The sequence below is a fragment of the Dama dama genome, chromosome 27 (genome assembly GCF_033118175.1).
Source record: "Dama dama isolate Ldn47 chromosome 27, ASM3311817v1, whole genome shotgun sequence".
Classification (NCBI taxonomy): domain Eukaryota; kingdom Metazoa; phylum Chordata; class Mammalia; order Artiodactyla; family Cervidae; genus Dama; species Dama dama.
In genome coordinates, this window is record NC_083707.1 from 61,668,429 (window position 1) to 61,691,010 (window position 22,582).

Here is a 22,582-nt window from a genome sequence, read left to right on the forward strand (position 1 = left end):
AAATGTAAGCTCACAGAAGTTGAGGCATTTGCATAAGATTACCCATCCAGTATTCTTGCCTGGAGAATCCCCATGGACAGAGGAGCCTGGTGGGTTATAGTCCACAGGGTTGCAAAGAGTCGGACATGACCGAGTGACTAAGCACAAGGACAGGACATACAGTTAGTCTATAGCATCTTTGTTGATTTTTTTGTCGCTAAGTTGTGTCCGACTCTTTTGCAACCCCGTGGACTGTAGACCACCAGGCTCCTCTGTCTATGGGATTTCCCAGGCAAGAATACTGGAATGGGTTGCCATTTCTTGCTCCAGGGGATCTTCCTGACCCAGGAATCAAACCTGCTTCTCCTTAGGCAGGTGGATTCTTTACCATCTGAGCCACCAGGGCTTCCCACTAAATGGCAGGAAGAGGATTCAAATCAGACTTTTGGAGTCTCTCAGAATCCACATCTTTGCTCATCACACTATAAGATCTTTCTAGAGAGCTTTAGCATCTTATTCAATTCATCAAAAAATATTCAGTACCCACTTGATGCTCAGCACTGTTCTTGCTGCTAAAGGGGAATGAAGCATATAGTCTAGTTAGTGCCAGAAGCTCAACCCAGATGAAACAGTTGGAACACACAAGGGTAATTAATTATTAATCATACATTTTTATGTTGCAAGTTCAACTTGAAGGGGTACAGTTCTATGTAACAGAAATTCACCGAAGTTGGTAGAAGTCAGAGTGGACACTATGGAGTGTGAACCGAATCTCACAGCTTTGGTTCAATGGAAATAAAGGTGACTAATGTTTTAGGTGTTAATACATTCACTTTTTTTTTGTTTCTTTTTAAAAAATGTATTTATTTTAATTGGAGGCGAATTACTTTACAATATTGTAGTGGTTTTTACCACACATTGACATGAATCAGCCATGGGCGTACATGTGTTCCCCATCCTGAGCCCCTCTCCCACCTCCCTCCCATCCCATCCCTCAGGGTCATCCCAGTGCACCAGCCCTGAGCACCCTGTCTCATGCATCGAACCTGGATTGGTGATCTGTTTCACATATGATAATATACATGTTTCAATGCTGTTCTCTCAAATCATCCCACCCTCGCCTTCTCCCACAGAGTCCAAAAGACTGTTCTATACATCTGTGTCTCTTTCGCTATCTCGCATATAGGGTCATCGTTACCATCTTTCTAAATTCCATATATATGTGTTAGTATACTATATTGGTGTTTTTCTTTCTGACTTACTTCACTCTGTATAATAGGCTCCAGTTTCATCCACCTCATTAGAACTGATTCAAATGTATTCTTTTTAATGGCTAGGTAATATTCCATTGTGTATGTGTACCACAACTTTCTTACCCATTTATCGGCTGATGGGACATCTAGGTTGCTTCCATGTCCTGGCTATTATAAACAGTGCTGTGATGAACATTGGGGTACATGTGTCTCTTTCAGATCTGGTTTCCTCGGTGTGTATGCCCAGCAATGAGATTGCTGGGTCATATGGCAGTTCTATTTCCAGTTTTTTAAGGAATCTCCACACTGTTCTCCATAGTGGCTGTACTAGTTTGCATTCCCACCAACAGTGTAAGAGGGTTCCCTTTTCTCCACACTCTCTCCAGCATTTATTGTTTGTCGATTTTTGGATAGCAACCATTCTGACCGGTATGAAATGGTACCTCATTGTGGTTTTGATTTGCATTTCTCTGATAATCAGTGATGTTGACCATATTTTCATATGTTTGTTAGCCATCTGTATGTCTTCTTTGGAGAAATGTCTGTTTAGTTCTTTGGCCCATTTTTTTATTGGGTTGCTTATTTTTCTGGAATTGAGCTGAAGGAGCTGCTTGTATATTTTTAAGATTAACTCTTTGTCTTTTGCTTTGTTTGCTATTATTTTCTCCCATTCTGAAGGCTGTCTTTTCACCTTGCTTATAGTTTCCTTCATTGTGCAAAAACTTTTAAGCTTAATTAGGTCTCATTGTTTATTTTTGCTTTTATTTCCATTACTCTGGGAGATGGGTCATAGAGGATCCTTCTGTGATAATACATTCACTATTGGCTTAGCAGACTGTTGTGCTGCCTATGTGTGGTTAGAAAACAGTTGAACAAATTGGTTGCAGTGTCAGGGGTGCCCTCCAGGGGACTGAGACTGAAAAAAGAGAGAGACCTAGGCCACCAAGCAATAGCACCCACTGAGTGTTCACTGAGACAGAGCAGTGGCTGAGTGCCAAGGGACATGAAAATCTATGAAAGGGCCAGTGGCTGCCTGCAGGGTTACTGTGGTCTAATGGAGAAATGAGGAGTGGAAAGGTCACTCTTTAAGTGAAATTTCAGCTCTTTTTCTTTATGTGACCTGAGATCTTCCAGAAATTAATAAACTGAATAATTTGGCTTTTGAAGGCCAGATTCTGAAGAACACACCTATCTCATTGCCCCTTTAATAATAATGAGGCATTTGGGTTAAGTCTGGTGGTTCGGATGATAAAGAATCTGTCTGCAATGCGGGAGACCTGGGTTTGATCCCTGGGTGGGGAAGATCTGCTGTAGAAGGGAATGGCTACCCACTCCACTATTCTTTCCTGGAGAATCCCATGGACAGAGGAGCCTGATGGTCTGTAGTCCATAGGGTCACAAAGAGTTGGACACAACTGAGCGACTAACACTTTGGGTTAAGTCAGCCCACTCCTTTTTGACCAGAGACTCACATTAGCAAGAAGAGCTAAAAAGAAAAGTCTGGCTCTGTGGACCACAGTCAGGCTAAGAAGCTCACACAGGGCTCAAACCCACAGGATTGGTTTCAAGGACACTCCAGGTTGTCAACTCAGCTCTTCAAGTGGAGACATGGGGCTTGCCACACCAGCAGAGAAGAAGCATGGTGCTTTTGCTTCTTTTCATTCCTAACGCTTTGGGGATTTCCTATGCATAAAAGTTAAGTGAGCAACTAGAGATGATCATACTAGGTGAGGTAAGTCAGAAAGAGAAAGACAAATACCATATGATATCACTTATATGTGTAATCTAAAGTGTGGTGTGAGTGAACATCTGTGAAACAAATTCAGACCTAGTGATTAGACTTGTGGTTGCCAAGCAGGAGAGAGGAGAGGAAGAAGGATGGATTGGGATTTTGGCGCTGGTGGATGAAAACTATTGCATTTAGAATGGGTGTAGAACCAGGTCTTACTGTATAGCACAGGGAAAGTATACACAATCTCCTAGAATAAGCCATAATGGTGTTTGTGTGTGCTCAGTCATGTCTGACTCTGGTTCCTCTGTCCATAGGATCTTCCAGGCAAGAATACTGGAGTAGAGTGCAATTTCCTACTTCAGGGGATCTTTCTGATCCAGGGATCTAATCTACCTCTATTAGTTTCCTGCATTGGCAGGAGGATTCTTCACCTCTAGTGACACCTGGGAAGCCCATGATAGCAGGATATTAAAAAAACAACAACTATATATATGTGTAAAACTGAGTCACTTCACTGTGCAGCAGAGGTTGGAAGAACATTTTAAAACAACTCTACTTTAATAAGGAAGCAAAGTGAGAAGAAAAACCATCTTTACAATGTGTTGCAAACACTTTTCAATAAGTTCTAACAATATGAACATTTTAAAACTCAGATTCTCTCTCATTATGCATATCTTTTATTTGTTTTTATCAGAATCCTTTGACTGTATCAAAAAATCTAGTGATTTTCAGAATCATGTTTTCAACATCACAAATTCCAATTAACAGCTTTAGTTTACCCACTTAAAAGTTAACTTCAAGTACCAGTGGATTTTCAGTTTAATTAAAGATAAGATTTATGTTCTAAAAAAGGGCAAATGAAATGTTCTTTGGGTGTGATTTGTGACAGATTAGGGTGGAACTCAGAATTATTTAGACAATATAAGAGGGTTTAAAATAGAGAATATATAAGGAAGAAAAGTTTTTTTTTTTTTTCCTGTTCCCAAAGAATTGTTTGGGGGCTGTCTAGATTCAAAAGAGAAAGGATTCCACTGCAAAAAGCTCCCAGGCCATTCTTGTCAAAAGATACAAGAGACATTGTAGAATTTCTTACTAAGAGAGCAAGTTAAAGAGGGGACTGTTGAAACTGGGGCTGACAGATTTTAGCTAATTTTAACAGGCCTGTGTAGGTATTGCTAAATTCTTAAGTTTCTGAATGATGTCATCTTCTTAAACGATGACTTAGCAAACAAGCATTTCTATTCTAATGATGTCTTTCTGAGTAAAATGTTGAATCACTCAAAGGACACAGATAGAGAGAGACAAACATACCATGTGGGAGGGGCAGAGCTTTATAAAACCAGTCGTTGCCATGTCTGAACTCTAACAACGCTCGGAAGACCGTTTCCTGTCAAGCAGAGAAGAACCAGGTATTTCAGCCATTTCCATGTCTCTCTCTGTGAAATAGGGTTTTATTTTGCATACTGGTATTATTAACATAATGAAAATTAAACTGTGGGATGTTTTTAGAGGATGAGTAAAAATTTAATGGTGTTTTCTTGTTTAGATGCTTGTTTGAGAATATTTTGGTTCAAGATTTGAATTAAGTTATACATAATCTTAAATCTCAGAGATCAGCAAATGCCTATGTAACATTCACCAAACCCAAATGTACATTCTGGTTGTGATGTTAGTTTTACTGAATAGCTTAGAATGTGTGTATCCTTTACTAGTTTGTGTTTGGCACTGAATTTAATGAAAATAGCTAGACCAATTAAAATGTATTTTTTTAGCAACTGAAAGTAATTTATAAATTGTACATAAATATGATATGGACAAAAAGAGGACTCAGTTTTCATCTTAAACAACCAGAAATTAAGCAGAAAACTGAGTGGTTCAGTTCAATACCAGAATATACTTACTGAATTTAGTTTGATAATTGGTCAGTTTAGTTAAAGAGAAAGAACAGCCCAGTTAGTTGCTGGATCGACTGAAGTAATAGTTCAATAAATAATTTAATATCCAATAAACAAAAAATTATTCATTATGAAAGAAATCAAATACAGAAAAGTCTTTTAATTTTATGGGGGAAAACTTGGTAATTTGGAATGGGAAATTTCCTTGAAGTTATTGTTTTCTCTGTGTCATTAATTTTTCTGGTCAATTTCAAAATATTACACTGTGTTCCTGCAAAAAAATTCAATTAAAAACGCTGCAGCAAGCTCAAATCTAACTTCGATGCCAGTGAGCAGAGGGGGTGTGGCTGCAGGTCTGAGCTCTTTGTCACCTGTGCCGAGTTTCAGGGGCACATTTGACAACTTGTGTTTTAGGAACCAACACAAGCATCGCAGAGACCAACCCCACACTTGCTTTTCATCTGCTTGTTCTTCTAAAGATGATAGTAGATGTTGGTTAGGAGTATAAATCTAGAGATTGTTGGAGTTGTGCACCTCACTCTAGTGTTAGAAAATTCACAACAGGTGTTTCCTGTTCTGAGAGATTCTGAAGTCACTCAGTGACTTCGGTTTTACATGGTCTTAGGTAGATCCCACTTAAATGTAGGGTGGACGTGTGGTAGAGTCAGAAGACACTGTGTACATATACATATATATATATATAGAATATACATTCATAGATTTCTACAAATATAAACTTCTCAAACCTTATTTGAAAGGTCCATAGGAACAGCACTAGAGCTGGAATTGAAAGCTAGTCTAGGCTTTGAAACCAGCTGTGCTATCGACATCTTCATATTCTCATTGGTATAACAAGAATTACTAGGTTTACCAGGCAAGTAATTATGCACGGTAAATAAAACAGTGAGGCTGAAGGCTCACTGAGGTTGAGGCTGACATAGACATCACACATTAATTTTTATGTTAAATGCAGTTAATTGCACCTATCTGAAAGATAAAAGTTAGACTATTTTTAAAACAAGTAAATACATCTGGGGTGATTTAATTCTGTCCTTACTTTTTAATTTTTTTAAAAAATAGTCACAGTCAACTGGAATTCTAACTTGGCATTAAAAGCCCTCACTTCTCATTTGTCTTGACAAATTTTGCTAGTGTCAAAGTGACTGACTATTTAGGTCATTATAAAGAATTAGATATAGGAGAGGCCTACATTAACTAATTAATTAATTAATTGGTCACATGATGCAGCTTGTGGCATCTTAGTTCCCCGGCCAGTGATTGAGCCCATGCCCGCAGCAATGAAAGTTCCGAGTCTTAACCACTGGACCACTAGGGAATTCTTAGGCTTAAGTTTATTTTTATAGCTCCAATTCTTTATTTTTTTGCACACAATAACATTTATGCTATTAATTCTCTGTTTTTGAAATGTTTTTGAGAGGAAAAATTCATTATAAGGATGATTTTAAAATTGAGAAGGAAGAGGAAACAAATTTCTGAGTCACCCAGGTTAATCTAACCTCAGTGATGAAGCAAGAGAAAAAAAACAGTGATTTTTTTTTTTGAAACTTAAGCCTTCTAGGAGTATTACAAACTGGCTTCCTTCCTCTTTTTATTTCCTCTTTCTAGCATTTCTCAAACCAGTAGCTGGCTGAAACTCTTATACGTAGTAGTTAAACATCAGTAGGTGAAGTATAAGTGACATTGGACAGAGTGGGGAATCCTGGGCTTGAATCCCTGCACCATTACATACAAACCCTGTGACCTTATATATGTCTCAGGGCATCAGGATGTAACCTGCAGAATAAAGATCAGAATATGTACCTCACACTGATCCTGTGAATATTACATGTTAAAGGAGATAAGAAGACATGAGAGAGTTTTAGGGACAAGTTTTATTTAATTTACTATTTTGTCTTGATAAAATACAATTGGGTGGTATCTCGCATGAGAAATTTTGATACAAATGGCAATCACTTTTTTCACAAGAAATGTTCGTGAACTGAGTGTTCACATGACAGCCGTGGACTAGGGAGATGTGAGCCTGGGAGGCCCCGCTAAGGGAGCCCAAGGCTGAAGAGAGCCTCCTCCAGGGGCTCCCCCAGCAGCTCCCCAGCCACCGTCCCCAGAAGGGTTCCTGTGGAATGATGAGTGTCAGCGTCGCTGGGTACATTTATAGATTTTGGTAATTGCAGGGTGTGTTTGAAGTCATTGTGAAAGTGTAAGATACAGTCTGTTGGCTAGAACCAGCAGGTACCCACCCACACCGGGTGTGTCCAAGCATTTGGCTGCATGCAAGTCTTAGGTCACGGAAGGTGTGTCTGTCATTTATCAGATGGTGGATGGGGTGTGTGTGTTCATGTGTGTGTGTGTGTGTGTGTATGTGCATGTGTATGTGTGTGTGTGAGTTCCATAAATCCAGGGCCACTCCTGCAGAGAGACCTGGAGTTGACTGTTCTGCTAGGGGTGGTGGTAGGAGGGGGGCCTTTCCAGCACACCCAGTTGCTCAGCTCAGGGGGTGCTTTGGTAGAAAGGCTGTGGTGTGTGAGTGAGTAGAGGGGGTATAGGAATGGGAGATAGGGCAGTGTGAAATTCTCACTCTCAAAAGGTGAGTCTAAGCCACTTGTAGAAAGAAGTTTGGCCATCTCCACTGGGGCCAACAAGAGTATGCGTGCATGTGGTATGCATTTGAATATGTGTGTGTTTTCCTCTAGTGTGTGTGATGGTGATGGTTTAGTCACTAATTCGTGTCCATGGATTCTTGTGACCCTATGGACTGTAGCCTGCCAGGCTCCTCTGTCCATGGGATTTCCCAGGCAAGAATACTGGAGTGGGTTGCCATTTCCTTCTCCAGGGGATCTTCCTGACCCAGGGATCAAATCTGGGTTTCCTGCACTTCAGGCGGTCTCCTGCATTTCAGGTGGATTCTTTACTGACTGAGCCACCAGGGGAGGCCCTAATGTGTGTATCTGTGTGTCTGTATGTGTGATGTGTGTTTGTAGGTACAACACAGAGGTTGAGAGTATGACCCTGGAGGCCACCCACCCACCTGGCTTCAATTTCCAGTCCTGTCCCTTATAGTTGAGTGACATGGGTCACTTTTCTGATTCTCTTTGGGCAGTAGTTTTTTCCCTTGTAAGCACAAGAATAGCAATGCCTTCCTCACAGGGTTTGTGTGAGGATTAACTGGTTTAGAACAGGTGAAGTGTTGAACACAGCATCTGTTGCACAGTTAAGAATCCAGTAAGGGCTATTTATTGTTATTACTGTTATTATCATTATTATGAGGTGGAATGTCACCACGCATCTCAGGACGGTTCCCTCTGTCTCAGGATCAGCTGTGTCATTTGCAGAATCCAGTGCAGAAGGGAAATGCAGGGAGGGCCCTTTGTATAAAATTATTAAGGGATTGCAAGGTTGTGACAGCAGCACACTGCACCGAGAGCGGAACCTTCTGTGGCTGCGCCGCTGGCCCTGTTCAGTGAAGGGAGAGCAGAGAGGGGACCCCTGCCCTGTGCTACGCCACTGACATCACTCAAAATGTTGAGTCATCTTTTAGAGCTGTTGCTTTTCCTCGTTTTCCTTCCAGATTGAGACAATGGAAGAACTTTATGTGGCAAACACAATCTTTGCCCTCAATTTCTTCAAGTATCTGGCAAATACAAGCGCTGACACCCAGAATCTCTTCTTCTGTCCCTGGAGCATCTCCTCCACCATGGCCATGGTCTACCTGGGCGCCCGAGGCAATACTGCAGACCAGATAGCCCAAGTGAGTTTCTGTTAAAGTTCCCAATTGGGACTGAAGGATTCCTGAACTGAATTGTAGAACTGCTCTGATTATATGCTTGCAAGATCTGGACTATAACAGTCAGCTACTAGTGGGATCTTAGTTCCCCCACCAGGGATCGAACCCATGCCCTCAGCAATCATCACAAACCATTACAACACAAGTTACTTAGATTCAAATATATAAAAGAGCCAAACCACGAAAATCCTCAATGGTAGATGTAGTAGAAGGATTATCAGTTTTCTTACCCTGCAACGTTAGAAATAGTTAATAGTGACTATATCTGACATCTGAAAATGTTTATATTTTTCAAAGGATTTGTCTGCTTTATCTCTTACTGGTTTTAAGAGTGTCACTGATGGATGGGCAGTGGGACTGAAGCACCTTTCCCCAGGGTTCCTCTGGTTTCTGCTCTCTCGTCTCAGGCTCTTTCCATTTATGTGAAGAATTCCTAGTAGTGGTTTTAAGAGAGTGCCATGAAGAGAAAAAACTGTCCCAGAGCTCGGTCTGTGCACTCTGGGGGAGGCACCAAGGGCCACAGGACTTCGGAGAGCCTCAGCCAACATGCTCTGCCCCATGAGCTCATGTCAACAAAATGGGGCTGACGGGATGGCTGTCTTCAAAGCCCAGGTGGTCGGGGGGGCCAGCACTGTGGGGTCTTTCTGTCAGGGCCGCTGGCTTCCTTCCTTGGTGAACGGACACCAGCTCAGTCAGGAGACCCTTTCACTGGGTCAGGGACTGTGGAAATATGTTGACCTACTTCACTTGTACACAGCAGTCATCCTCTGGTATGAGTGTGGTGCTGTTAAATTTCACACGGTCCTGTCTTCTCTGGGTCCATGAGCAGACGAGGTAATTATATCATTAAAGTTCTTTCCTGGTCCCACGTGTACAGACGTCAGTGCTGAGTGCTGGGCGTCCAAGCTCTGCTTCTCACAAGCGTGGCTGCTGGCCTCAGTCACACAGAGATTCCCGTGAGGATCGCACCTGAGTGTGCGAGTGCCGGGGGATGGAGAGTCTTCCAGGTACACGGTCACCCACTTAAGGCAGGCCCCGTTTGGAGTGGCTCACACAGTGTCAGCCAATCTCACCACAGGAGGGAAAGGGCCAGGAGCTTCTCTCTCTGTTTGTGGCAGTTTGAACAGCAAGACTCACAACAAAGCCCAGTTGCTCAACTCTGATACCAGCCACATTTTGCAAGACTCCTTCCCCTTTATTTCCTTTGCTTTGGAAAAATAAATAAATAAAGGCAGCGAACTCTGTTATAAACTTTAGAAAACATCAAGGACTTCAATTTTTATTTGTATTTAGTTTTTGGCCATGCTATGTGGCATGTGGAATGTTAATTCCTATCCCGCTGCACTGAAAGCATGGAGTCTTAACCACTGGACCGCCAGGGAAGTCTTCATTTTTTAAATGTAAAGGAATCAGAAGAAATTTTTTTTTTTTTTTTTTTTTGAGGACAGATGCCAAACAAAGTGCTCTAGGTGCTAAAGGGAAAATCTTGATTTTGCTACCAGAGGATAAGTAACTTATTGGTCACTCATGGTACAACACAGCTTTTCTGTGTTTCGAAAGTAATTTCTGCATGTGGGACAAGAATTTTATATACAATAGTTTTCTTGTAACTGTTACATGGGAAGATTTTAAAATTCAAAGGCAAATTGGCTTAATTCTCTACCAAAAAAATAGAGGAGATGCTTTTTGGTTTGGACGTGGAAGCCTGGACTTTGGGGACAGACCTGCCTGTCTTTGGTTGGTGGTTTTGCCACTTACTAGGTGTGCATATGAAGACATTTAAACACTCTGAGCCTCAGCTTTCTTATTTTTTATAAGAACAACTTTGTTGAGATATAATTCACATTTCATAAAATTCACCCATTTAAAGTTTACAATTCAGTAGTTCTTAGTATATTTGCAAGAATTGTGCAGTCATCGCCACAGTCTAATTTTAGAGTATCTTCTTCCCCAAAGGAATTTTCTATGGTCTATGGCTATACCATCCTGAACCCTCCCAATCTTGGAAGCTAAGCAGGGTTGGGCCTGGTTAGTACTTGGATGGGAGCCATTCTGTACCCATAAACTATATTAATTTGATCATACATAACGTGGATTTTTAACCACATATTTTGTACAATAGTTGCAGACCTCCAGAACACCATTTGATAACTCAAAAGAGTCTAGTAGTAACTTTCTTATTTTTTAAAATGTAAATGAAAATGTGTATTGGGCAAGATGAGTATGAAGAGTAGAGTTAATAGGAGAGGCATGTGCTGGAACTAATTGTTTTCATAGCTGATACTTACAATGCCCCAGCCAGGCACCTTGCTGAGAATGTGTTATGAATTTATCCACAGAATACAAAGTCCTGTGAGGTAGGTGCTCTGATTACCGTATTCACTTTACAGATGAGAAAATCATTGCAGGAAGAGGCTGCCCACATTTGGGAACTGGCGTAGCTTGTAAGGCTGAAACGGTTGTAGTGGATAAAAGGAGCAAATAGAATAAATAGATAATCTCTTCCCTTGTGGCTCAGATGGTAAAGCGTCTGCCAACAATGAGGCAGATCTGGGTTCGATCCCTGGGTCGGGAAGATTCTCTGGAGAAGGAAATGGCAACCCACTCCAGTACTCTTACCTGGAAAATACCATGGACGGAGGAGCCCAGTAAGCTACAGTCCATGGGGTCGCAAAGAGTCAGACACGACTGAGTGACTTCACTTCACTTACAGAGCACAGGCAATGTGAGATTTGCAGGAGTATTTTACCCAGCTCTTATCTTTAGGATAAGGGCACAGATCGGCCCGGGCCAGGCCTGCTCTCTGGGCAGGGTGCCTGCCTCAGCCTGGCTCAGGACCATGACACACCTGCAAGGACTCTTGCCATGACTTGAGTGGGCTTCAGTGCTGCCCAGAGACCCCAACTTATGGGCCAGCTTCCTTAAAAGGTAGGACAACCAGAGAAGCTCTTACAGAAGGCAGTCCTCCCTTTTACAGTGGCAGTCAGACTGCTTTTCAGAGGGTATTAGGTAGGAACTTATAATATATGATCTGAAGAGCAGAGAAAGACCCCAGAAATCCTAACACCTCTTCTTCCAGCCTAGAAATCCACCATCTGCTGGGCAAGGCTGCCTTCCCTCCCTTGGCAGTCTCCACCATCAATGCTTTACCAATAAGTTCCTCCCTGCCTGGGGCCCCATGGCACTGGGACCCAAAGGATGCTGGAGGTGGGGGTGGGTGGGTGGCAGGGCCAGTCGGAGGAGTCTATTGTACTGGGGGAGGGGGCTTGAGGCAACTTCCAGGGCCAGTCTGCACCTGCCAGTTTCACTGTTAGCTGGATCTGCCACTTACAACATAAAGAAATTCACATAGGGACTTCTTGATGGTCCAGTGGCTAAGACTCTGTGTTCCTAATGCAAGGGAACCTCGATCTGATCCCTGGTCGGGGAACATGTGGAAACTAAAGATCCTGCATGCTGCAACTAAAGATGCTGCTTGCCTCAACTAAGACTGTGGGCAGCTAAATAAATACATAAATGAAAACAAATATTTTAAAAAAGGAATTCATATTGCCATCTGACCCCTGCCATCTTCCCCCAACATGGACAGAAGTGAGGGATTTCTTTATGTGTAAATAACGTATGTGCAAATGTTTTAGGTGATCCTTGGTAATACTGAGCACCCTGTTTTTTTGCTTAAACTAGCTGTGGCTGCTAATTTTTAACAGTCTAGAAGGGTATAATGTGTAAGGCCACTGAACAGAGAGGTACAAAGTCAGGAGTTAACCTTATTACTTCCTTCAAAATACTGGGATATTTTCAAGGAAGTTTATGAGTTGGGTGATAATTTAGATAACTTAATTAAAAGGCTATAAATCATCTCATTATAATTTTTTTTTGTCAAAATGACCAGTATTTGACTTAGTATAAAATAACTCATGCTAATCCCCATGAAGGGAATTTCACTGACTGACACATATTATGTTTGAAGAGCATCTATGCTTGTTGCCCAGACACAAAGGCAGGGAACTTGACATAGGAGGTCAAGAGGTACTTTTGACAGCTGTTGGTTTAAAAGCTAAATAAAGCAGCAAAAAAATGTACCCAATTTTCTCTAATTCCAATTGTAGGTGCTTCAGTTTAACCAAGTTGGAGTCCACAGAGGCACCCCAGTGAGCCCAAGGAGCCTCACAAGTTGTGATTTCTCACAGCAGACCCAGAGGGGCACCTATCCTGATGCTATTTTGCAGGTATCTGACTCATCCATTCCTAGTTCTTTTGTATTTTGTTTCCAGAAACTTCTTGTGTTAAAGTCACAATATTAGGGAAGGAACCTAGTACAACTTCCACCATTCATAGGAAGAAAACCAAGACTCACAGTCCATGAGTAAATATCTTACGGTCACTCTGATAAGGAAGGGTAGAGCTGGGGTAGAATCCATGCTTTATGACTTCCATGTCAAGACTGTAAATTCTGTCACATCACTCTGCCATTAGTTTGATATGCATAATTTATCCTAAAGCCATGGTAGAGACTCCTATAATACACATGTGTGAATGCAGATTTCCAGAGTAAGGGGTGACAAGTAATTGAGGAATGGAGATGGTCAGGCCTGGTGACTTCAGGAGAGGTCAATGACCTTTGTGTATCCTTTATCTCCTCTCTCCCTATCTATCTAGGGCTTCCCCAATGGCTCAGTGGTAAAGAATCTGCCTGCGATGCAGGAGACGCAGGTTCAAACCCTGGATAAGATGATTCCCTGGAGCAGGAAATGGCAACCCACTCCAGTATTCTTGCCTGAAAAATCCCATGGACAGAGGAACTTGTCAGGCTACAGTCCAAAGAGTCACAAAGAATTGGACACAACTGAGCGACTGAGCATGAGCACACATCTATCTACTTACTGTCGTCATTATGATCATCACCTACTATCTATCTATTTATCTATCATCTATCTATCTGTCATCTATCTATCATCTATCTATCCATCTATCTGTCATCTATCTATCTATCTATCTTCCTTCTTTCTCCCTATCTATCGATCTATCATCATCATCATTAGCAACAGAACACCACCAATCTATCTACTTATTTATCATCATTATCATGATCATCATCTACTCTCTATCTATCTACCACCCATTCATCTAATCAGTCTCAGGTTAATATCTTTTCCCAGTACTCCACTTTCTTAAACACCATTCAGCTGCATTATAAGAGCCTGGTGTAGATGGGCTCCTATTGGTAAATAGCTTCCACAATCACGCCCTGATTTAGGTCCTCTCACAGGTTCCTTCCTAGGAACGCTGATGCTCCATCTGTCTGTCACTCAGGGGATTACAGATTCAAGATGGTGAGAGGGCCTCTTCAAAAGGTGATTCTGCCAGGCCTGAGTGGACAGCTGATGGTCCATCTTCAGGGCTCTGACCTCAGCTTCACCCAGGCACTGCTGTGACTAAGCCCCGTGTCTGTCATCATGCTCACAAACTTCAGGTTGGGGATTGGAATTCCCCTTGATTTTATGTTTTCTAAACTCCAGATTCCATTGCACACACTATTCCTTAATTATGCCAAGGGACTTGTAGAAGTTATATAAACTTTTAAAAGAACATTTCTAAGGTAACATTTTAATATAATAAAAATTTCTTAGAGACTTTATAGCTTAGGTAAGTATCAAAGGAGCCTGACTTTTTCTAGGATCTCAGTTCTGTTACAATTAAATCCAATCCTATGGGCACAGAAAAATCTGAAACAAGTCAAAAATTATCTGATACATTTTAATGTACTATATCCATATCAACATTATTTCCTGAGTTACCTCTAAAGTGCCAGAAAAAAAGGTATATTGTAATACAGCATTGTATTGATATCCTAGAAAAAAAAATACTATTGCTTAAGAAATACCTTGTTTAGAAGTCCTGAGTTATATAAAATGAATCTCTTCTTTCCTTTTAAGGCACAAGCTGCAGGGATAATCCATTCATCCTTCCGTTCACTCAGCAACGCCATCAACGTGTCCATGGGGGAGTATTTATTGGAAAGTGCAAATAAACTGTTTGGAGAGAAATCTGCAAGATTCAAGGAAGTGGGTGAAACCTGTGATCTAAATGGCAGGGTCCCAAACTTGCAAGGAGGTCACTTTCAAAGCTGTTTTCTCTGATTCATTCCCAGAGGGTCAGATTTCCACTCAGGCTCGCTAAGGCTCCCCAAAGCCATGGGACACAATCCAACACAGCCATGCTTATGCTCCCTCTGTGGGTGCTTCCTATTTCTACTGTAAAAACTCCATATGTAAAGTCACAAGAAGGTGTGCACAGGTGTGCCCAGAACCGCCGACCCCACGCCCAGCCTCTCTCTCTGCACTCAGTGTTCATCATGCAAAGTGTGTAGGAGAACAAAGGCAGTCGGGACTGGACTGGGGGGGTGGGGTCAAGAGAGCACATAATCAGCCCCCAGCCAACCTCCCCTTACCCTGCTTCAGGCTCCCCAGTCTTGACAGGAAACCTGTAATTTACAAATACACCACAGGTGGTTGGATATCCTGGAGGAGAGCATGACAGCCCACTCCAGTATTCTTGGCTGGAGATTCCCATGGACAGAGGAGACTGGCGGGCTATAGTCCATGAGGTCACAAAGAGTCAGACACAATGGAGCAGCTAACACTTTCGCTTTCACTCGTTGGGTATATTTTAAGTAATCTTGTCATTATTTTTTCGCTTTAAAGGAATACATGCAACTCTCCAAGAAATATTACTCTACAGAACCTCAGGCGGTCGACTTCCTAGAATGTGCAGAAGATGCCAGAAAAAAGATTAATTCCTGGGTCAAGACTCAAACCAAAGGTAAAACCAAAGAAATAGCTTCTGCTCTTCTTTCCACATAGAAAACTCTGATGTGTGTTTTGTGTTTTTTTTTTTTTTTTTGATCTTGAACTTAGCTCTTACTCCTAACCTTAGTTATTTTGGCTAATGTAACCTGATTCTTGTTGAGCTTTGTGGTGTTTGAAGTGAGAAACAAATAATCAAGGTCTACTAATAGAAGATATATATTCAGTACTTCAATAATCTGGTTTGGATTATTACCGAATAGAGTGTAAGAAGAGGCAGATATTTTCTAATTTAGGAAATATCAGTGTTGAAATAATTGTGACTTTATGTTCACTGCAAACAAAAGCAAAGATAAAAGGAACAATATTCAACTGAGTAATTGGTGTGAGAAAACGGGCAATGGAAAAAGGAGGGATCATAAAATTTTAGCTCTTTCTTCTATTTCACCATCCAGAGTCAGTATGTTGTCCAGTTCTTTCAGTCCCTTCTTTATCGCCCATTAATCGTCTAAGCTACTTCTACTTTTGTTATGCATGTCCTCAGTTCTTAACTGACTCATCCAAGATCCCACTCTCTGTTCATGGTGCAGCTGGGGTTTCCTCTTCTTCTGAGCCTTAGTCTAATTCTGGAATTCTTCAAATTAATGTTTAAAGAGTTTGATACCTTAATGCAGAAAACATGTTTTCACTTATCTTCTATGCTTATTTATTTGCTTTTAAATACATTTTTATTTGGCTGTGTTGGGTCGCAGTTGTGGCATGTGAAATCTAGTTCCCAGACCGGGGATTGAACCTGGGCTCCCCAGCACTGGCAGCATGGAGTCTGAGCCACTGGACTACTTGGGAAGTCCCTGCCTCCTGTGTTTAAAACATTATTTCAAACCATAGTATGCTATCCTGATTTCTTAGCTACCATAATAGAAAAAGCACTTGTATTAAGTTCTGTAGAATTGAAAAAAGAATTATTGTTTCTCTAAAAACAACTGGCCTACTTTAGTTCTTCATTTCTAGATTTTTAAATTACTGCTCTGAAAGATTCATGCACCACTGACAAAAAGGAAGCAGAGAAAGTGAAGATTTAACAAAAATGAAAGTCAAAGCAGATTGCAAAATCAAAGAGATGCATGAAAGCTTTGCTTTTTTGAGAACAGCAAGAATTTCTCTTCTTTTTAAGCGTTTGTGGTGAATGGCTATAAATCAATCAGTGAAACTGCAAAAATGCCAAATAGTCATTTAGACTGATTGTTTTACCAATTTTTATAGTAATTTGAGAAAAATTTCTTTTTTCCTTGTTATGATCAAATATTATGTGTCACAAAGTTAAATAAAGTCTCAGTAGATATCCAAGTAGTAACCAGGAGTTTTAATTACTAGGGGTTATACTGAATGAAGATATTGAATAACTATACTGAAACTGGTCAGACTATAGTGAGGTTTTTGCTTGAGTCTTGTATGTGTCAGCAGAAATGGAAGATGGTGGAATTCTGACCAGCTCTCAAGCATTGTGACCTTGGAAAGATTACTAATATCTCACTATGGTGTCTGTTTATGTTGTTGTTCAGTTGCCAAGTCATGTCCAACTCTTTGCCACCCCATGAACTGCAGCAAGCCAGGCTTTCCTGTCCTTCACCATCTCCTGCAGTTTACTTAAACTCATGTCCATTGAGTCAGTGATGCCATCGAACCATCTCATCCTCTGTTGCCGCCTTCTCCTCTTGCTCTCAATCTTTCCAGCATCAGGATCTTTTCCAATGAGTTGACCCTTCCCAGCAGGTGGCCAAAGTATTGGCATTTCAGCTTCAGCATCAGTCCTTCCAATGAATATTCAAGGTTGATTTCCTATTTGTGTAAAATGATACTAATAATACTCCCTTACTAGAATGGTTGTGAGGATTAAATAAAATAGTGTGCTTGAAATATTGCAGAGCTGGTATTCACTATAAAAGGGCTGTTTCTTAAACCAACTTTTAAAAAAATCACACTCAGATATTATCACTTCTGGGAACTTTCTTGGACTCAGTCATTCACTCCCTTCTCTGTGTTGTTGCAGTTTTCTGCATTATTCAGCTCTCTAATAGGACTCACTTCACTTTCTTTCCTGAATGATTTAGAATGTCTCTTCCAATATTCTAAGCCCGCCCTGCCCCCAGGACAATTTTTCCTTTATTACTTCATGAATCTGTGCTATTCCTGATGTAGGTGTAGCACAACTTCCAAAACACTGTTTTTGGATGAATCAGTGAGTTAGACCTATGGGCTGTCTAGACCAGATCTAGAAGGAGGCCTCCTGACATACTGAGGAAATGTGCTATTGAATACCTTGTTAGTGTCAGTCGATCAGTCGTGTCCGACTCTTTGCGATCCCATGGACTGTAGCCCACCAGGGTCCTCTGCCCGCAAAATTCTCTAGGCAAGACTACTGGAGTGGGTTGCCATTCTCTTCTCCAAGGGATCTTCACCACGCAGGGACTGAAGTCAGGTCTTCTGCATTGCTGGCAGATACTTTACCATCTGAGCCACCAGTGAAGCCCATTATACTCCTTGAGTCTCTTTTTCACTCCCACCTGAATGAACTAACTTCATATAACTATAAAACTTTGAGAAAACAGTATAAAAGGAATTAAAAAATTTCTGGGACTTCTCTGGTGGTCCAGGGGTTAAGACTCTGTGATCTCAAAGCAAATGATACAGGTTCAGTTCCTGGTCAGAGGAATAAGATCCTGCATGCAGCACAAAGGAAAAAAAATTAAAAGAAACTTAAAAATTTTTTTCCAAGTCTGATAGCAATTCTAAATCTTAATTACATTACTTCTTCATTTGCTCTTGAATTTTGCAAACCTGAAAAATTTGGTCTGAGTTTTACTTATGTTTTAAATAAATTAAGAGAAAAATTTGAATGTGAATATTAACATCTCTGCAGAGTTCGATAAATGTGGATGCTAAGCTTGATGGTGACTCAAAAGATTCAAGAAATCATAATGACTTCATAATTGTTAATCATGAAACATAAACATATATTATATTTTCTGTAGGCAAAATCCCAAACTTGTTACCTGAAGGTTCTGTTGATGCAGACACCAAGATGGTCCTGGTGAATGCTGTCTACTTCAAAGGAAAATGGAAGACTCCATTTCAGAAGAAACTAAAGGGGCTTTATCCTTTCCGTGTGAACTCGGTATGAGACAATGACAACAAAACAGATTTTCTTAACATATATTTTAGGGTCTTTGACAAAATAGAGAAAGAAAAATTGGGACCACTTATTGATACCCATACATGGTTTGCTATTAATAGTTATATACACACTGGGTAGTTGATTGACTCTTTCAGGTTACTGAATGGCCATATGAGAGGTCATATGAGTAATTTTCTGAGAGGTCATATGAGTAATGGTAAGGACCATGGGCTTTATAATTACACAATCTTGGACTCATATGTAGGCTGTACCAACTAAGATGTTACTTGTGGTTCATGCACTCCTTTTTTTGATCTGTGAAACTGGGATGATAACATCCAACTCAAAATGTTGTTGTAAGGATTCAATGAGATTTTGCAGAGTTCTTGACCCCTAGTAGGTACAGAACAAATGTTTTATTATTTAATTATAATTGTCCATCTTATTACTAATGGGTATAATCTTGAAAAAACAAAATAGATCAGAGTCACTGTGAGAGTATACAAATAATAAATTTTTATTTTTTAAATATATTTTGATGTTTTTAAACAAATTTCAAAACAAATTTTTGATTAAAAAAGATCTGTTTCTTTAGCATGAAAGCAGAACCGTTTCTCTTTCATGTCTGATTGTAAATCTTTTGACATCTTACTACCAACTTTCATATTTTACTTTTTAATTACTTTAGACTCAGTGCAAATCAGTAGAGATGATGTTCCTGCATGAAAAGCTAAACATTGGATACATAGCAGACCTGAAGGTCCAGATTCTAGAACTCCCATATGCTGGAGAGGTCAGTATGTTCCTGCTGCTTCCAGATGGAATTGCTGAATCCTCTACAGGCTTGGAGTTGGTAAGAATTCCAACTTCCGTTGTTTTAAACTTCTGGGGCTAAACTCGCCTTTGTGCATGTCTGCTGTTCTGGCTGCTGTTTAGTTGCTCAGTCATGTCCGACTCTTTGAGACCCCTGGACTGTAGCCCACCACACTCCTCTGTCCATGGGGCTTCCCAGGCAAGATTCCTGGAGCGGGTTGTCATCTCCTTCTCCAGGGGGTCTTCCTGACCCAAGGGTCAAACCCACGTCTCCTGCGTTGGCAGACGGATATGTCATCACGGAGCCACCTGGGAAGCGCTTGCACATGCCTCCATCTGAGGACGCGGCGCCAGTTTGAACACGTGAACTGTTTGAGAGGAACTGTGCCAGGTTTCCCAGCCATTCAGAAGCCTTAAACACGTCTCATATATGCTATCTTCTTGCGAAATTTTTACCGAACTATTAAATTTTAATATCACCTACTTTACTTTAATATAGTAAAGTCATTGGTTGTCAACATTAGAGGTTGTTGTCCTTCTCTGCTAGCACTCAGTGGTTTTATCTTTTGGATTCGTAGCTGGAGAGAGAAATCACCCATGACAACCTCAGCAAGTGGCTCAGCGAGGACGCCATGGGTGAGGATGACGTGGAGGTGTACATCCCCAGGTTCAGACTGGAAGAGCATTATGGACTCAAGACCATTCTCACGAGCATGGGCACGGGCGATGCCTTCAGCCAAGGCCAAGCCAATTTCTCAGGCATGTCAGAAAAGAATGACCTGTTTCTGTCTGAAGTGTTCCATCAAGCTTCTGTGGACGTGAATGAGGAGGGCACTGAGGCTGCTGCCGGCACTGGGGCCATTGTAACAGGGAGAACAGGCCATGGAGGCCCACAGTTCGTGGCAGACCATCCTTTCCTCTTCCTTATCGTGCACAAGATAACCAAGAGCATTCTCTTTTGGGGCAGATTTGCATCACCCTAAATTGAACGTTTCCATTTCTACACAGGAATTTGTAATATGAGGTGTAAGCCTCAGGATTTCTGCAAATGCCAAAACTTTAGAGACCTCTGCATGTTTCTGCCTTTCTGAACTTTTATTACATGCTGACTAGAAACACAGACATAGTGTGACTGTCAATCATAACATTACCCTCCCCATTAATCATTTGGCCTCCTAAAATGGGATGATATCTCATTTAGCTCTTTCTTACTCTCAGTTTATTTTATAGCATTAACTTCTACTGTATTATTTATTGTTTTATATATATATTTTAATTATGGTCACTGTCTACTGTAGCTGATACGTTTACAGAAGCCAGTCATCACTTATTTTTCTTTCTCAGGAAATATATGTATTTGTGGGCTTCCCTGGCGGCTCAGAGGGTGAAGAATCCACCTGCAATGCAGGATACCTGAGTTTGATCCCTGGGTCGGGAAGATCCCCTGGAGAAGGGAATGGCTACCCACTTCAGTATTCTTGCCTGGAGAATTCCATGGACAGAGGAGCCTGGCAGGCTACAGTCCATGGGGTTGCAAAAAGTGAGACATGACTTAGTGACTAAGCATGCAGGCATATGTATTTGTTCTTAAAATGAGGGATAAGTAGGTGGCCTTCCATGTCCTTTTGTAATAGAAACCTAGAAGAAAGCATTGAACTTCAGGGAAATATATATTGTATGCATTTCTAGCATTATGTATCCCATACATGTGGCTGTAACTTATGTAAGGTTGCAAAAATATAGAAAATAAATCTATTTTCACAAACCATGTTTGTTTACATTCTATTAGGTCTTTAGATTATAAGATCTGGTTATCTTGTTTCTCAGAAATCAGGCATCACAGCTTGTTTGTGAGAACCAAGTAAATAGAATAAAGGAGCCAAGGGAACAACCTACTGCTTTGCAAGGGGCCCCAGTGTTGGGGGTGGAATGGAGCTGTGTGAAAAATTGATTAGAACTGCCTTCTCACAGCAGCAAAAAGTATAGCAGTATATCCAAAAGGATAGTTTGGGTCAGAGTCCTTTGGGGACCCCTGTGTTCAAATCAGGACATCAGGCATAAACACTGAGTCTAGTGGTGCAGACATAGCATCAAGGTCAATTCACTGAGTCCATTGAGAGAGAGAGTTCAGACGGGTAGAGGAGAGCTGGGCACAAAGGTTGAAGGAAAACATAAGCTGACTTCTTTTAAGCGTGTTTGCTTTGAATAGCACTGAATACTTTTGAGTGGATCAGCAGCACAGAAAAACATAATTTAAGTCCTGAGAAATAAGGAAGATCTGAGGTTTACGGAGTTTGACCTGGCTGCAGAAGCGTGGCTGGATCCTGAAAATGCATTTCAGGCACTGCTGTCTTTATGATGAAATCCAGGGATGGGTGACCCACTGGAGCATCATGGCTAAAGAGGTAGCCTTATGACCTTGACTTAACTGCACCCAAACCCCAATTCGAACACTTAGGAGTCCTCTAACCACAAGCTGGGAAGGATGCTTCTTCCTGCTTCAGTTTTCTTCCAGTGTAAACTAGAGAAAACAGTGCTTTTCTCATAAGGTTGTTCGGATGATGGAATGAATCCATACCTAATAAGAAATTAAATGAATGCTTAGCACATACAGTACTTAATAAATACTAGTGAGTATAATTATTTTCTTAGTCAGCAATAAAACTGTCTCATTGTCAGCTGGTCAAGCATAGAGTCCCCCAAAATTATTCAGCTAATTCTTTAAGGCTTGAATTGTGATTTACTTCCTCTAAATCAGACATTCTTAAAAATTAGAGGTTCTTCCTTGCTTTCTCCTACTTACTTTTATTTTTTTTATTTTTTTTTTTTTATTTTATTTTTTTTATTTTTTTTTTTTTTCCTACTTACTTTTAGATTCATTTAAAAAATGTATTTTACCAATTCATTCAGCAAGGTGACAAATAGTAACTTTCTGAATCATTGTGAGGTTGTGAGTCTTAAGATATATATCACCATCATTGCTGAATTAGAGCATGAGCGTAGAATTCTAGGTTCAAAGTGTTCTTCACACTTTGTTGTTATTCAGTTGCTAAGTTGTGTCTGACTCTTTGTGACCCCATGGACTGCAGGATGCCAGGCTTCCCTGCCCTTCACTATCTCCAGAGTT

The 22,582-nt window shown here is 40.9% G+C and overlaps 1 protein-coding gene across 1 annotated transcript; it reads left to right on the forward strand.

Moving 5' to 3' along the window:
* The first annotated feature begins 4,345 nt into the window (after positions 1 to 4,345).
* Positions 4,346 to 20,730, forward strand: LOC133047650 (plasminogen activator inhibitor 2-like). The gene is made up of 8 exons (XM_061131004.1): positions 4,346 to 4,373; positions 8,446 to 8,625; positions 12,771 to 12,890; positions 14,598 to 14,726; positions 15,366 to 15,483; positions 18,500 to 18,642; positions 19,331 to 19,495; positions 20,034 to 20,730. The coding sequence occupies exons 2-8, from the start codon at positions 8,455 to 8,457 to the stop codon at positions 20,436 to 20,438; spliced, it is 1,251 nt and encodes a 416-aa protein (XP_060986987.1). The 5' UTR covers positions 4,346 to 4,373; positions 8,446 to 8,454; the 3' UTR covers positions 20,439 to 20,730.
* Positions 20,731 to 22,582: the final 1,852 nt, after the last annotated feature.

What these genes read in the sequence shown, in the direction of transcription:
- LOC133047650 (XM_061131004.1), top strand. Translation starts at nt 8,455, where the DNA reads ATGGAAGAACTTTATGTGGCAAACACAATCTTTGCCCTCAATTTCTTC. An exon ending in CTGCAGACCAGATAGCCCAA is followed by an intron (nt 8,626 to 12,770) that starts GTGAGTTTCTGT and finishes TTCCAATTGTAG; the next exon opens with GTGCTTCAGTTTAACCAAGT. An exon ending in AATCTGCAAGATTCAAGGAA is followed by an intron (nt 14,727 to 15,365) that starts GTGGGTGAAACC and finishes TTCGCTTTAAAG; the next exon opens with GAATACATGCAACTCTCCAA.